The sequence below is a fragment of the Blastocystis sp. subtype 4 genome (genome assembly GCF_000743755.1).
Source record: "Blastocystis sp. subtype 4 strain WR1 chromosome Unknown seqid_0080, whole genome shotgun sequence".
In the NCBI taxonomy this organism is placed as follows: Eukaryota; class Bigyra; order Opalinata; family Blastocystidae; genus Blastocystis; species Blastocystis sp. subtype 4.
Window position 1 is genome coordinate 1 of NW_014569467.1, and position 15,386 is coordinate 15,386.

At 40.5% G+C, this 15,386-nt stretch overlaps 9 protein-coding genes across 9 annotated transcripts; 2 read left to right on the plus strand and 7 right to left on the minus strand.

The window, feature by feature from the left end:
• Nucleotides 1-397: 397 nt before the first annotated feature.
• On the plus strand, nucleotides 398-1,044 carry JH06_3183 (ribosomal protein L22; the record flags this gene model as incomplete). Its single annotated transcript, XM_014672664.1, has 2 exons — nucleotides 398-508; nucleotides 541-1,044. 2 exons carry the CDS (start codon nucleotides 398-400, stop codon nucleotides 1,042-1,044), a joined length of 615 nt encoding a protein of 204 aa, XP_014528150.1.
• Nucleotides 1,045-1,073: 29 nt separating this feature from the next.
• On the minus strand, nucleotides 1,074-1,778 carry JH06_3184 (hypothetical protein; the record flags this gene model as incomplete). Its single annotated transcript, XM_014672665.1, has 2 exons — nucleotides 1,074-1,154; nucleotides 1,179-1,778. 2 exons carry the CDS (start codon nucleotides 1,776-1,778, stop codon nucleotides 1,074-1,076), a joined length of 681 nt encoding a protein of 226 aa, XP_014528151.1.
• A 62-nt stretch (nucleotides 1,779-1,840) lies between these two features.
• On the minus strand, nucleotides 1,841-2,767 carry JH06_3185 (hypothetical protein; the record flags this gene model as incomplete). Its single annotated transcript, XM_014672666.1, is given in 3 exon segments — nucleotides 1,841-2,617; nucleotides 2,635-2,679; nucleotides 2,699-2,767. 3 exon segments carry the CDS (start codon nucleotides 2,765-2,767, stop codon nucleotides 1,841-1,843), a joined length of 891 nt encoding a protein of 296 aa, XP_014528152.1.
• A 314-nt stretch (nucleotides 2,768-3,081) lies between these two features.
• Nucleotides 3,082-4,862, minus strand: JH06_3186 (hypothetical protein; the record flags this gene model as incomplete). The annotated part of the gene is made up of 10 exons (XM_014672667.1): nucleotides 3,082-3,213; nucleotides 3,244-3,321; nucleotides 3,353-3,453; nucleotides 3,541-3,683; nucleotides 3,714-3,768; nucleotides 3,799-4,070; nucleotides 4,107-4,248; nucleotides 4,279-4,505; nucleotides 4,537-4,642; nucleotides 4,673-4,862. The coding sequence occupies 10 exons, from the start codon at nucleotides 4,860-4,862 to the stop codon at nucleotides 3,082-3,084; spliced, it is 1,446 nt and encodes a 481-aa protein (XP_014528153.1).
• Nucleotides 4,863-5,618: 756 nt separating this feature from the next.
• Nucleotides 5,619-6,925, minus strand: JH06_3187 (molecular chaperone; the record flags this gene model as incomplete). Its single annotated transcript, XM_014672668.1, has 6 exons — nucleotides 5,619-5,999; nucleotides 6,036-6,263; nucleotides 6,294-6,412; nucleotides 6,442-6,766; nucleotides 6,798-6,887; nucleotides 6,908-6,925. 6 exons carry the CDS (start codon nucleotides 6,923-6,925, stop codon nucleotides 5,619-5,621), a joined length of 1,161 nt encoding a protein of 386 aa, XP_014528154.1.
• Nucleotides 6,926-7,441: 516 nt separating this feature from the next.
• JH06_3188 (protein phosphatase) lies at nucleotides 7,442-10,271 on the plus strand (the record flags this gene model as incomplete). Its single annotated transcript, XM_014672669.1, has 16 exons — nucleotides 7,442-7,565; nucleotides 7,598-7,749; nucleotides 7,779-8,138; nucleotides 8,168-8,439; nucleotides 8,470-8,758; nucleotides 8,788-8,877; nucleotides 8,908-9,168; nucleotides 9,199-9,291; nucleotides 9,318-9,417; nucleotides 9,540-9,604; nucleotides 9,638-9,717; nucleotides 9,749-9,828; nucleotides 9,860-9,910; nucleotides 9,942-10,000; nucleotides 10,032-10,071; nucleotides 10,102-10,271. The coding sequence occupies 16 exons, from the start codon at nucleotides 7,442-7,444 to the stop codon at nucleotides 10,269-10,271; spliced, it is 2,286 nt and encodes a 761-aa protein (XP_014528155.1).
• Nucleotides 10,272-10,288: 17 nt separating this feature from the next.
• On the minus strand, nucleotides 10,289-11,245 carry JH06_3189 (20s proteasome subunit alpha; the record flags this gene model as incomplete). Its single annotated transcript, XM_014672670.1, has 8 exons — nucleotides 10,289-10,396; nucleotides 10,427-10,491; nucleotides 10,522-10,675; nucleotides 10,707-10,777; nucleotides 10,808-10,893; nucleotides 10,925-11,029; nucleotides 11,062-11,150; nucleotides 11,183-11,245. The coding sequence occupies 8 exons, from the start codon at nucleotides 11,243-11,245 to the stop codon at nucleotides 10,289-10,291; spliced, it is 741 nt and encodes a 246-aa protein (XP_014528156.1).
• Nucleotides 11,246-11,428: 183 nt separating this feature from the next.
• On the minus strand, nucleotides 11,429-12,561 carry JH06_3190 (hypothetical protein; the record flags this gene model as incomplete). Its single annotated transcript, XM_014672671.1, has 4 exons — nucleotides 11,429-11,597; nucleotides 11,628-11,776; nucleotides 11,806-11,971; nucleotides 12,002-12,561. The coding sequence occupies 4 exons, from the start codon at nucleotides 12,559-12,561 to the stop codon at nucleotides 11,429-11,431; spliced, it is 1,044 nt and encodes a 347-aa protein (XP_014528157.1).
• An 863-nt stretch (nucleotides 12,562-13,424) lies between these two features.
• JH06_3191 (hypothetical protein) lies at nucleotides 13,425-14,315 on the minus strand (the record flags this gene model as incomplete). Its single annotated transcript, XM_014672672.1, has 3 exons — nucleotides 13,425-13,768; nucleotides 13,808-14,006; nucleotides 14,037-14,315. 3 exons carry the CDS (start codon nucleotides 14,313-14,315, stop codon nucleotides 13,425-13,427), a joined length of 822 nt encoding a protein of 273 aa, XP_014528158.1.
• Nucleotides 14,316-15,386: the final 1,071 nt, after the last annotated feature.

The following is a 15,386-nucleotide window of genomic DNA, read 5'->3' on the forward strand; positions in this document are numbered from 1 at the left end:
AGCGAGCTTCTGATAGTACTTCTCAACAATGTTGGCAGCAGTCTTCTTGACAGTCTTAGTACGCACACGACCCTACAAACAAAATTAGATTCCATCCAACGAGCAAGAAATGCGAGTTATAGGTTTTCTTAGGTATGGTGGAAGAAACCCTATAACTTTGACCCATAACCCTCATATCTTCACACATCCTACCATGACTCAGGCTAATACAAATTCCTCAATAGGTATTTGACGTTCTCAGAGATGGATGGCGAATGAACGAGACGGTATTCACGGGAATAGCCTCATTTCATCTGATTCTCTAGACTATTTCATTCTTGCCCTGATAATGTCCTATCTAGGGAGGCTAATTCATTCGGGGACAATTGTAAGGAGTATGTCATCGTTGAGCAGAGTAATGCGTCCTTCAAGCATTTCTCTTGGCTCGTATGTTGATCGGAACTTGTCCGTGTCATTTAATCCCAAAATTACCGTGCAAGCTAGATATTTTGCCAAGTGGGCGAAATCTGTAGTGACGCATTCTTTGTTCTGATTGAGTAGACAACAGCACTAGCGGTCGTTGATAATAAGAAAAACCCGAATATGCAGCTGAATAAAGGACCTCGAAGGGCTTTTACCAAATCAAAGCCTATGCCAATTCGTACTCGTCGAATGGTTCAAATCAGTCGTCTTGTGAACGGTCTCCCAGTTCCCGATGCTCTCCAACAATTACGTTTCTGCAACAAGAAGCAATATCCGTTAGACAAGGTAATTCACAATGCAAGCAATCTTATGAGTATTCGGTATGGTTTACAACCTAATGAGTTGATGGTCGAGTCTATTTGTGTGGGAACCTCCTTCATTAAGAAGGGTTTGGATATCAAAGGCCGTGGACACATGGGTCGCAAACGAAGATCGTATTCGAATGTGTATGTTATTGTGAAGGAGGGAAAGCCGAAACTGAGCGAATATGGTGAACGACGAAGAGCTGCAAAGTTGGAGAAGCAAGCTCGTATCAAGAGAGAGTTCCAGGAAAAGAGAGATAAGGCAATTGAGTTCATTTAAGTTTTGCTTGTTTTAAACAACAATTAAGCTTACAGATTATTAATAGCAGACTCGATAGACCCAGACTGGAAGCGCGATAGACGTAAATTCGCACTTTGCAACACATGACCCTTAGAATCAGTTCCCGTCCATACCACAAAGATTTGCAGGTCGCAACTATCTGGATTATCAGAACAGGTAGATTGAGTCTCAAAACAGTTCTCTCCAGCATATGCACCTAGTTCGTCCGAGGGCTGAATAATGGTAACACCACCATCATCAAGGACAGAATTCTGACGACAAGAAGCCGGGAAACATGTGTGACAACCATCATCCCAAGTGATGCTATAGAGTGTTCCTTTATTCAGTGTGATGACGGCGGTAAGAACCTTGAATGCAGAATTCTGGACCATCGAACCTGTATACAGTTTAGGAACGGATCGAACGGTAACTTCCTCTTCTGTGGATCCTGTTGACATTACTGCATGCAATTGGATATATGTTGCATTGCTCTTCATTGATAAAGACTTAGCATACACTATTTCGTAAAACACAGAGAAAAGAGTTGTACATCCTTTATATACAAATCTTTCGTATTCATCCACAGTAACATGGAAAATAGAACGTTCGTTGCCATTTAGAGTCGCCATAAGGTAGTACTGCGGAGAGTCTTTTGATGCTTTGGATTCTGTCTTCCCGAGAACCCCAGCATCAATTCCACTGAAAAGAATGAGAAGAAGGAATAACGTATTCATGATTGTGAGTATCGTGTTTGGCTTTCCTCAACAAACACACCAAATATCGCTAAGGTACAAACTTATGACTTTTCTAGTTTGAAGACAGGAAGTCTTGCATAACAGGCCTTGCAATACGGAAGATCATCTCTCTCATACTGCTCTCCTTGAGCAATCGAACGACCACAAGAAGTACATTTGAAACACAACTTATGGTAGGAGTGACCATGGAATGTAAGTAACTCGGCGGGATACACAGTCTTTCCACAAGTAGCACAAGTGATTCTAGTGGGCTTGAACGACTCTTGAATCGCCTCAGCTGCCTTACTCATCGTCTTGGCCTTTTGTACATTCTCCTCACGACGATATCCCTCTTTCTCCTCATAAGCAGCCTTGTTGGGGCGTGTTCCATAGAGCTGTTCGTAACAAGCAGGACAGAGAGGCTTGTTATTGTGATCACAATAGTCACCTCCTCCAATGATAACACCACAGTTCACACACTTGAAACACAGTTTGTGATATACCTGACCAAGAGCAGTCAGACGCTCTGTAAACAGAACATCCTTTCCACAAGTAGGACAAATAGGTCTATCAGATGTTGTATCAATCACCACAGTTTCCTTCTCTCCCTCTCTGTTGAACGTAATTTTGCCTCCAATGAAGTAAGGACCCTCAAATTCAGGAAGTTGAGCAGAATAACGACCAACAGACAGAATGCACATACAGACCTTCTTGAAGTTCTTCAACTCATACAGATCACTCACACAGAACAGATCCATCTCAGGACATCCGATACTTCTAGCAAAAGCAATGAAACCACTAACATTCTCACGCTCGAGGAACACTGGACCCACATTGATCTATTTATCACTCAAACCGACCAAACTGACTCTACGAATAGAATTCGGTCTGATCTTGTTGGCTAAGTTACAAAGAACAACACCATTCTGAAGAGCGTTCTGAAATTCATCCTCATCGTCAGGATATTGCTCGCCCATAACCTCTTGCATCCACTCTCGAGTAACCTACGGTTAGGATCATGGCCCTTAAAGCCCCTACAATCCAATGATCCGACATCGTGAGTCAATAGAATCCTAGAAAGATAGTAAAATAAAACTGGAATCAATAATCCTAACGGAACAGTGCATGTCGTTGCGCATTAATCAAAATAAACTTTATCATCAGAAATGCCACACAATCGTGTAAAGGTTGTCGTATAATACCCTATAATGGAACCTAAAAAAGGCACCAGGATCATTATGGAATGATTAAGAAATGATGGAGAGGACCATTCATGTTTTGTAAAAAAAAATTCAAACTAAATTTAACGGATCATATCCTTAATGTAGGAATAGTTAGGTCCATCTGTGATGTAAACAGGATGCATCGCATTTCGAAGAAACTCTCTCGATTTCCCAGTATTTCCGTGTCTCCTTCCAGCTCGATATCGTTTTAACTATCACTTAAACCCATTTCTTGTTTCCACCTTTCCCGAACCAGTGAATGAGAATCGCTTTGTAACGCTCTTCTTTGACTTTCCTGCACTTGCAAAATCGCGGACGAACTATACAGTTACTTTCTCTTTATGTGACTACCATAGGGTTGTAGAACATGGTGTCTAGTGTTGAAAAGGCGGGATATAGACTTCGAGTCACTGCGATTGCTGATTTGACAAAACTACGAGGATTATGCCTCCCTTCAAATGAGAATAATACAATTGGATCGAATTCATTGTGATTCAACAAAGTCAAAAGGAGAAGTAGAAATCACTAAAATACACTACCAAGATAGGACCGTCCTAAGCACTGGGAAAACGAAGCGATCTGATAACGCTTTCTAAGATCCAATAGAGTTCGTCGCATAATCTCGCGAGTTTCACTCTTCTTGGATCTCTTCAGGGACAGATAACTATTCTTAATTTCTGAACTACGAATGAGGATAAATCGATACTTATACGAGGGATGCATAATATCCATAGCAAACGTATTTAGGAGAATATACCACTTTGATGCTAAGAGTCACTTAATGATCCAACCTTTACATTTGAAACGCAATTCTTCGATCAATGCTTGCTTATTATATCCATAGTTGAATAACAAGGGATTGTAGAGTGGAGTCGATGGAGAGTGCCGTAGCAGTACATAAGGTTCTTGTCCAATTGATCGAAGACAGTTGAGTTGAGCAATTGTTCCATTCAACACGAACCAGTCCGCACAAATATAATCATGTGTATACAGACCTTTCTTAGTACGTCTGCACTGCCATTTTAGAATACATGAAGTTAGCTCGCTTTTGGTAGCTGGCATTCGTTGCCTACATCTACTTGTAAAACCTCAAGCCTTCACATACAGATCCGTACAATTATTAATCGTCATACAGTTACTAGGATTGATATAGTAATAATTGAAGAAGAAAATTGGTAGAATGATGACAGAATCTGGATCCCGAAGGATGAAGTCAGGAATACGCATCATTTCCTCTTCTACATTCCCTAAGAGTAAGTTTGTCACCATATCAATACAGGCTGGCCAAGCATCAATATCGAGCATGATATAATGCGTGGTACGAACTAGAGAAATACCAATATTCCTCAAAACATTGATGGGATAGTTGCTGAAAGAGTAACAATCTTCCGTCACATTGTAAACAATGAGTTGAACATTCCTTCTTAGCTGTACCTGTGATAATTCGTTTTCAATTTGCATAATTTCATTTAATGAATTACTGTAGAGAACACAAATAATGGGTCTACAACATCAGACACAATACATGCTGACACCCCTTCCAACGTTGCTGAAGGAAAGGTAACATGAAAATACGATTACTACTTGCTATAGTCACAATTGTAAATGACGCCGTAGTATAGTTATCGGGAATGTACTGTGCTAAACCTCAATTCGCATTTCCACTCTTACTGGGACCAATGTGTATACCCGATAACGTATTGTTTTTGAAAGTGTATGTATTCCTACATCGATTTTCCTTCTCCTCTAGGGCCAGTTGCTTTGTCATATTATCGGCCTTCTCAATTTCAACGGCACTTCCCCACCTTGTCTTTTGTCGTAAATGGTCCTGTGGAGTATCCTTAATAATGCATAGCGGCATTTGCCTCTTTTTCAGGTTCAAAATAAGTGTATATTGCTCCGAAGTCAACGTTCTTTCTGATAGCAATAATTGATCATCTGTTGTAGAATGATTACTGCTGGATACCGCATTAGACGAATTGTTTTGAGCAAACGGAGTAGTAAGCAACAAGGAAGATGATGTGCTCTGTAGACTACGAATTACCGTACCTATTGATTGAAAATGGTCAGTAACATGAAAACTACTATTACTGACCGAATCTAGCACACACAAGCTATAGATTGAATCTTAATAACCATAATCTACATCGAATACACAAAAAGGAGTAACCAAAAGAAAACAACATGAACTGACATCGAAGATATGTTTATCTCAAGAAAATGGAACACCGACAGAAAACGGTTTGTCGCGGGGATTTATACACTTTGATAAAACTCTATTGATTCTTTGTTTCATTGTTCATTCTCTTGACATTAATCAGAATACAAGTGGATCTACACGACAACTATAAAACTATTCTGCTTAGGTATCCAGAAGAAGAGAACTAGAATGATACACATTATCCCCGTGGTTCTGTATGATAGACTAGCTCCTATTTTTACTGGAGTCCAATTCTCAACAACGGACACTCTTAACAAAGGTAATTAGAATTCACTCAGAGAATTCTCATTTTTTGACCATTTTCGAATTCATTTGACACAGATTCGAGATTACTATTGTATTGTCCAACTTGTTTTGTGGAGTGTGAATTTGAGTTATAACAAACCCATTAACCAACTATTTTCTATGACTATCCAAAAAGGACTTGATGCGAGTTACAACCGATTGCATAGCCGGTGCCTTCGGATGTTGGACTCCCTTCTCGTCCTTTCCAAACTCAGTAATCAATCGACGCTGTTCCTCTGTAATATTTTTCGGAATATGCACATCGAAGGTAATAATCTGGTCTCCCACAAAAGTCGAACGCATCGGACGAATACCTTTACTCCGCAGTCTCATCTTAGTATTGCATTGGGTACCCGCGGGAACATGGACATCAACAGCACCACTTAACGTTGGTACTGTGATTGTTCCTCCTAAAATAGCTGTCGTCACAGAGATGGGAACATTGCAATAAATATCAGCTCCACGACGAGAAAAGAATGAATCAGGTTCAACCTACACATTAATGCCAATTCTCTCATCCACTTGAACATTAATATACAGGTTACCCGAACTGCCGCCCTGAGGACCCTTGTTTCCCTGACCGACCAATCGAATCGTATCACCATTATCAATTCCCGCAGGAATCTTTACAGAGATTGTAGACACGGAGTGCTGAGTACCTGAACCATGGCATTTCGTACAGACATCTGTGTTGATCGATCCTGAACCATTACAGCGAGGACATGGTGACATGGACATCATGATTCCACGATTCGACTATTGATTATTGTCTCCAGTTAGCCTTACATAGATCATTCCCTTTCCTTTACATTGAGGACACTGCTGTTTCTGATTATTAGGTCCCGTACCGCTGCCATGACACATAGAGCACTCAACTTCTTTTGACACACGCAAATCTCGTTGACCTATGTTACACTTAGATACCAACATATACAGCCATTGATGCCATCAAGGAAGGGAATACTAATCGAGACGGCAATGTCGGATCCACTGTTATTCATTTCACCTGAATAACCACCGAATCCATCGAATCCTCCAAACCCACCAAAACCGCCATAGCTACGGGCCTCTCCTCCAAAGATATCGGCAAAATGACGTAGGAGTTCATCCATGTCAACATTTGCTTGACCATAGCCAGCTCCATTGTCGTTTACACCCATTTCACCAAATTGATCATAACGAGCTCGTTTCTCGTCATCTTTCAGAACTTCATATGCCTCACTCACCTCAATAAACTTCTGTTTAGCATTTTCGTCTCCCTACAAATCAGTACAAACTGTTAATACGTACTTTATTCTGATCTGGATGGTATTTCTTAGCTAGTTCAAAATAGTGTTTCTTGATCTCAGCTTTTGAAGCATCTCTCGGAACACCTAGAACCTATTCAATAAACATTCTACAATGTCCAAATACTTCATAGTAGTCCCGTTTGAAAGAAGGATTGGTCGAATGGAATTCTCGGAAGAAGAGCGGTCGCATCTACACATAAACGATGAAAGCTTTGAAACTACATATGATACAGGAAGGTGTGACAAATTCGCACATAAACTAGGATAAACAACCTGTGTAGCAAATTGAGGAGTAACATAAAACACTCTGGCACTCCTTTTCAGGATTTGGGCACTTTTGCTACCAACTCGAAACATGGTTTGGAAAAATTGGAGTTATGAATTGTTCCAGAAAAGTCGAAACAGCGTTGTTTCCACGATTCTGGAAACAACGAATTGTTTGTTTAGTGTGTTATACTAGGGATATCATCTTAACTACAGACCTGGTGAGCGGTTATCTGCTTTATCTAAGGAATGATCATTGTCAAGGGATTATATTAGATTGTATTATGTATGAAGGGGGAGATAGTATTAGTACAGAAAGGAGGTGGTTCTATTCTTTGAGACACTTGTCAACTTGACAAGTCTTCCCATGTGAGTCAAAAGATGTTCTGGAATGATCATCCAAGACGAGACGATACTGAAGTCACTAAGTATCTTCACGCTCTCGATGCCCTAAGTCAGAAAACTAATTCTACAACTATACGGAGTCTAATTTCGGCAATTCTAGGTGATAGTCTATGTATATTCATTCATTAGTAGAATGGTCTCTCGATTGTGACTCCTCTGAAGAGATCCAACTGATTCGGAAATTCCAAACGATGATATCTTCTCAGAGCGATTCTTTTGCATATGAACTGCTTCCTTATATCTTTCATTGTCTGGAAGTTGATGATCCGGAGTTGACGTGTGAAGTATTCTAGATCTCTATCTCGAATTGTAGTCAACCCAATTACTGAATTCCATTATTCAGTCATCGACTTCTGTTGTTTTGATCAGTTCCATCTATAATACATTACATACTATCTATTCTACGCATGCTTTTCAGGTTCGAAAATCCATCGCATCCTTCATTCCATCTCTGTACAATCAGTTCGTTCATCTCCAATCCTCCAGTTCGTTTCAACCAATAACCACGAATACCCTTGTTGAGTTACGCACTATCTACTTCAATCTGTGTGAGGATAGTCGTCTGCTTGTGCGTCGGGAGGCTTCTCGCCAGCTGTTGGATTGTTACCAAGCTTTTGGTGACTCCCATTTCTCCAAGTTTTTGACTCTCTTAAAAGCCTTCCTCAATGATGATGTAGGGAATAACGGAGGGAATTATCCTAGGATTCAATACGAATCATCGTTCTTCCATACATTCCTAGTCTCCTTCCTCATTGTTCTGATCCATCACATATTGGAACCCTACTGCATCTCTACAAGGAAGCTCTTATCTCACGCTCCCTGCGGGTTCAGGAAGCAGCTGTGAGGATCCTCCAGGAAGTGGGTGACTGTCTTCCCATCGACGATTTCTGTTCGTCACTGCTTGACTCAGTTATTTCGCTCGCTCGGGAATCATATCCTACAATTCGATTGATTGTGTTGAAACATCTTCTATGGTGAGTAATGATTGTGAAGATGAATCCAAGGGTTCAACAAACCATTCCTGACTCTCTCTTCATGGAGAAGTTCTTTCCTTACTTGGAGTCATTCATTACTGAGAATGATGTTTCTATGAGTGAGGCTATCACTCCACTTGTGGTATCACTGATGAAGACTCATCGAGATGAAACGCAACCCCTTTTCGATCAGCTATTACAGAAGCAACACGATGGAGTACGGATGTTCTGTTTACAACACTATGATTCTGCTATTCACAGTGACTCTGCTATCGAGTTTCTTATTCTTTCACGAGATCTTTCTCGATGCATATGGAGAGTTAGTTTGTATCCTTCTCTCAATGTTAGATTCGTGAAGCCATCGCCTTAGCAATCGATTCTCTTCTTCAAGCTGCACAATCCACGCAATCGCTTCACATTGCTCGTCTTATCGATCTGGTACAATCATGATTGCTGATTGATACACAGTACATCTCGTTGTTTGGGGATCCTATAAGTGCAGTTCGGAAGGCATGCACAGATTCAATTCAGAACGTGATTGAGGTGATGGGACCTGAGTATGTCATCTCTCGAATACTTCCAGAGGTTCGTACTCTCTATGAAACGGCTGGATATCTTGTGAAGGGAAATTTGCTCATGATGCTTCAGAATGTCCTTTTATCACCATCGATGATCCCGTTTCAGGATGTATTTATTCAAGATAAGCGAATTATCATCGATGAACTCTCTGTTCCTGATACCATGGATTATGATTCATAGAACTCCATTCCAAATATGCGATTCATAGCCTGTAGAGTTATTTCCAATACCTATAATCTCTTTCCTGAAGAATATAGGCGAGACTATGTTGTTGTCCTCTCCATGTTTGATTGGTGTAGATTCTCCCGAAACTTCATTCGATGGCACGAGATGAAGATGGCGATGTACAGTTCTATTCGGCTCTGGCTCTGAAGACTGTGGTTGCCTCATCGCTTGTTTGTTATCAATAACCGTGGAACATGTTTTTTCGTCACAAACAAGATGTTATCCCGGTTAATCCCTTTCTCACGGTCTGTGGGAAGGCGTTACTGTGATTGAAAGAAAATGAAGATGATATGTAGTGTCAAAACACCTAGGACGTGTTATCACCAGTCAGTCTGCCTATTTAGTGAGTGAAGAGACACCCGTATGTTTCGCCAATACTAGTTCATGATTGTAGCTGACCAAGTTCTTTACTCGAACACCGAAGTTAGAAGAGGTTGAGAAACGCAAGTTGTGGATTAACGAAGCCATGGAACAGTTGCTGAGTTGATTTACTTCTCATGTCTAGAATGACGTCTGTAGACGATGCTACTGCAATTCTGAGACGATTTCAGGAGAATCATTACCCTGTAAATGAAAAAGCCTTAAGTATAAATGTGGAAACGATGTCATTTCTTAGATGCCTTTATATTCAATGGAATGAAGATTGATGTAAACAAGACAGTTAATAGTGAGTTATAGCATACATTCATTATATTTAGCACTTTGTGACTCTTCTCTCAAGTTGAAACCCAGTGATTATGCAGTAAACATTCTAATGGTTGTTATGGATATTATGTGATAATGTTTAGCGTCGTCTTTCGGAATCAGGAGAAGGAGATTGTCAACAGAGTGCGACCAGAGTGTACTGTTCATAAATAGGATTGAATGACCATCTGGAGCAAATGCGAAAGGAAGAAACAAAAGAAGAAGATGAGGTATACACTCCTTATGAACATCTTCGAACGGTTATTGAAGACTCTGAATTCTATGCTTTGGAGTACATGGTGGATGTAGATCGGGATATTTTAGGCAAACAATCACATGTTTGATTAAAAAAACAATCCAATTACTCTGCAATCGCAGTGATATAAGGGGCTAGTTCATCTTCTGAGAGCTCCTTGAAATCTTGATCGACACCAACAATTGCTACACTGCAATTTTCCTTCGTTAGCTTCTGTACATCAATCTAACTTCCATTCCCTACAGAGTCTCCCTGAACACATCCTTTCAAAGAAAGCAGTGCATGACGAATCAGATCATCGATAGACACTACCAATCAATTTCCATTCCTTCATGTACAATCATCACTTACAGATACCATGTTGGTATCATCGTTCATGAACTGACGAGACAGATATGTTTTAGCGCTCTGACAACGAGAACCAATGGCCGTTGCACTATATTCAACATACTCCCCTGAAGGAGCTGTGTGGAAGAGATGTGGTCCCTTTGACTACACGATTAGCGAAAAATGACAGTGCCACATCGACTCCAGCGATCAACAGTCCAACACCATAGGGACGACGCTGATACGTTAGTGTGCAGAAATGCTCTTCTATGGCTCAAATATCATCCCTATTTCTACTGTCAGCCACTTGACGTACAAGCATTTCTACAGGCATTTTTCTTCCGTAAATGAATTCATGTTCCATACACTCCGTTCTCATATATCTAGATCTGATTCCTACCACTCACATTCCACTTTGAAAGAGCTCGTGCATCCGCTGTCAAACCGGACATTGCCATTCCCATGTGCTTATCGATTTCTACTATCTTCTTCTGGTATGTAGCAAGTTCATTTGGTCTTCTATCGATAATCCACGTTCATTCTATTCAGACCTTCTGAAAGCACTAAGCACAACATATTTATTCGTTCGAATTCCACAACATGCACTTCCCTGTTTCTCAGCTTCTGAAGCATACTTAACCTAGTTGTCACTGATGAAAGAGAAGATGATACCTGGTGCAGTTTTCCTTCTGGACTCCACACTGTAACGTCCGTATCATACTTGTTTCCGTACATTTTCAATTCAATATAGTCAGATAGAGCTCTTTGAAGGAAAAGAAGAATTGACCAAAATCAAAGGTATTTTGATAGGTATCTTGTTTGTATAGATATTGCCTGTATGCATCACTCCCATAACGAAAAAGATATTTGAGGGAGGACTGAAGAAAAAGAGGGAGATGACAACAAACATGCGATTCTCTATTCCTTTTGTTTCGATTTAAAGAGATCACTGATATCTGCTGTTTTTGTACTTTCACTTAATTCTTTCATCAAATCTCCAGCTCCTTGTTCTGGGACAATAAAACTCATCGATCGGTAGTTGATCTCTGACAGAAATGTTTGAATTTCCGAAAAAGACGAATGTTCACTACACATCACAATCCATCTCATTTCTCACCTATAAGGAAAACCATACACAAAAATGTTGTTAGATCGACGAAATGAATAATTACATAGTGAAGAATCTGGTGGTGGTGCCTTTTCGGCAATATGTGCATATTCCCATCCTGTTGGGTTAATAATAATGACCTTAGAAAACCTCGAATCCTAAATCATCATTCAATGTCCTCACTTACCAACCCTTCCTTTTGAACAGATTGTATCGAAACGAACCCTCCAATCCAAAGACTAGATATTAGTCGGATCGAAAAAGCAAACGGAGTGGATTCAGGATCGGTGGTGATGAAAGGCTTATAGTTTGTTTCGTAATCCGCAAAACACTGAATAACCTTCTTACGATTGCTATTTCTCATAGGAGAGTGTAACTCCTACGCATTGACATACACTTTTAGACCTAGTTCCTCTGCTGCTGCTAACCACACCTTCTCCTTCCCAATAGAATAGGTACCAAACAATACAACAATCTCCTTGGGAGAATACAGAAGTGACGAGTAATACGTCTTTAAAACGTGAATCACAGTGTGAATCACCACCTTCTGAGGAGGAAACTTATATTTACTTTGACAATATGTATTGTCAATGTAGACATGATCAATTTGTTTCCCAGAAGGTTTGGTGTATTCTTGTAAGACACTATCACTGAGAATCTGTGGGGTATAGCGGAAATCTCCTGTATAGAGTGTAGTAAAGAATAGATGAGCCGAAGTGTCCCATCGGTAGATAGAGAAAAGGAAAATACAGGCACCGGGACAGTGATTAGCTTCAATAACGTCAATACAGACGATTCGACGCTCGCCAGAGATATCTGTCACATCCTCATTCTGTTGAATCCTCTCAGAAATCAACGATTGGTTAGGAAATGCGTCGTGAATCCAGGCAATGACCTTACTATTCTCAACATTGGTCAAGAAGTAACGTTGACCTATTTCCATTGGCACAAATATGGAGTGAGGAAGCGAGTACTTGTTCTCTACCAAACGGCATGTTGTAGGAGTAGCATAGATCTTCCCTTTCTTGAAGGAAGAACTCAAGCCCGCTGTGTGATCGGAATGCATATGTGATAAGAAGTAGGTTGAAGTCCAGTTCCCTTTGAAACAGTCCTTTTGGAATCGGGTATGCTAAGTAAGAAAGAAAGGATAGTACTACAAGAATGGAGTTCGGTACATCAATCTCCGTCTTAGACCTGGATTTTGCAGTTTTGAGTTGAACAGTAGTGGTCTTTGGCTGCGGTATGAGAGCTACTGACTTTGATTTGGATACTCTTGACAGGGAAGTTGGAGCCACGGATTTAACTTTAGGGCTATGTTTTGAATGACGAGGAATACGGACCGAATCAAGAGGATCACTGATGAGGTAGAAGGATTTTGGTGCTTCATCAACAGAATGATGAACTTTTTCCATAGGCTTCCCAAAATAATCTCTGATTCCTTTCTTTCCAGAACTAACACTTTCAGAACGCATCAAACACAAGTTGATGTGATCATTTCGTTGTAGTTCACTCATTCTACTGAGGTTCAATCAAGGAATCCAGAGATAGATGAAAATTGATGGATATGTCTTTGGAGCATATGCAGCAGAGAAACTGCGAATCTTCGGGAACGTCCTGCTGCTCCCGCTTTTGGCTCTCTACAGTATGCAACATCTCCGCTGGAAGTTCCTGAAATGCCTCTTCATCTTCCAGCCAATGGCTCATCTAAACCATAACACAGAACCATGGAAAATATACAGTTTGAAAAAAGGAGCTTGATTCAACAAGAAACAGAAATGAACTAATTACGTAATAATCAAAAACCACTCATTTATAACCAAGAATCCACCAGAAGGTACTGCTAATCGAGTTCCAAATACCGGAAGACTGAGTGGCAGGCTCTTCGGCAACCACCTCTTCGTCCGTTTGGATTTCCTCCATGGGCATCAGCACAGGTTCCTGTAGCTCCACGGGTGTCTCAATAGCCTCCGATGCTTCTTCGGCCTTGGAGATTGCAGCCGCTGCAGCAGCAGCAACACTGGCAGCAGCAGCTTCATCCGATTCTGTATCGGCCTCAGCCCAAGGATCAGGCTTCTTCACCTCATCCTTAGCGATGTAACGATGATAACGCTCAATCAGACGACGACGCTGAGGATTCTTATCAGAAAAGACTATCAATAAGAAAGATACAAAAAACGAACAAGTCCAACTTAAATACAACATGGATACAATGCAGAAGAAGATGACTTTGTTAGAACGAATCCACCTTCCATTCTTCTGAGTGGTCATTGTCTCAAGCATTTTTGGATCCACAAACAAGACACGAAGATCGGCGGTATTTCCCTCAAAAGGACCCTTACTGAAGTAAACACCGTGATTAGGAGTGATACCAACTTCGGTGAGATCCTTCTACCACTTAGGACTTGGACAAACCCAAACCTCAAACTTTGTGATAACATCCTTTGTAACAGTTTCTGAAGAGGTATTGCACACACAATAGTATCTTGTTGGCCATCCATATGAGAAATCAAACTTCATCTCCTTCCCATTCTTGGACTTCACCGTCTCCATCTGCAGCTTGTGATGTCCACGCACCTTCATCACATTTGCACACTGTTCTGAGAACTCCTTCTGGAGTTTCGCAGCTACTTCTGTTGTTACCTTTTCAACCTCTGTAACTGTGCCAGTAGCGAAGAACCGTCTTGTTACAAGAAACATTCGAAGAGTCCGCTTGCTACAGAACTACTTGTACAAAACAGAGAAACAGTTTCTTGATTATCAATAACACTACTGAACATCTTGCATCATACAACTGCTAGAATGCACGAGCATGAACCCATTAGCGCTGAAATGAAGTTTAAACAAACAATAGAGAAATCGGAAACAATCCAAGATGATGGCAAAGATGATGACTCAAGTAGGTAACTGCGATGGTCATTGTTGAAATATCAAATTCAAGATCTTATGAGCTGATTTCTCTTCCATTCTCCACATTTGTGTTGTCATCACTGAATAGACTTTTGTAGTCGGATCAGATCATTTAAGGCTACTGATAAGGTGAATCTATAAAGACGAATACTTGTCGGGAAATCCTTTTGACGCGCTTTCATCGTATATATATACTCCTCAGAAGGTTGGTATTCTAAGGAAAATGAAAGATCCAGCCATACCTTGATGTGGAACAGGTATGTTTTCAATTTCACTCTTAATCAGTTTCAAATAGTAGGTTTCACCTACAGCTGTACGATAATCCGAGTCCTGTGACATTAGAGCCAAATAACAACTCTTACACAATAGCTCTCCATATGTGAACTAGAAACAAACAGAATAAAAGAAACCTTCAATATGAGTTCGGAGAGATACAAAGAGTGATGCAACCTCTTCGCTCCAATTGTATACAAATATGGCAAGACCAATCGTAATAAGTACGAACAGGAAAACAAAGAAGTCTGATAATTCCATCTCCTTACTTCCTTTCTTAGGTTTTTCTCTTTCCTTCATCAGATTCGCAATAATAACGCAATAACTACAACTATCGCATAACCCATCTTCAGCACAGTCCCGGAAAGAACGTCCACAATGGAAGCAGTAGCTCTGTTCACCGTCTACTATATGTTAGAAAATGAGCCAAAAACACACAAATCGCCAAAGCATCGGTACGTGTCTTGCAAGCAGAAATAGCCCTTACAAGAGAGATAAACAACTCCAGTTCCTGAACAGAATTGCCACATATTGTAGAGTCGATTGAAGTGGATTCTACAGGATTCGCTTCTTTTGTTGAATCACTGG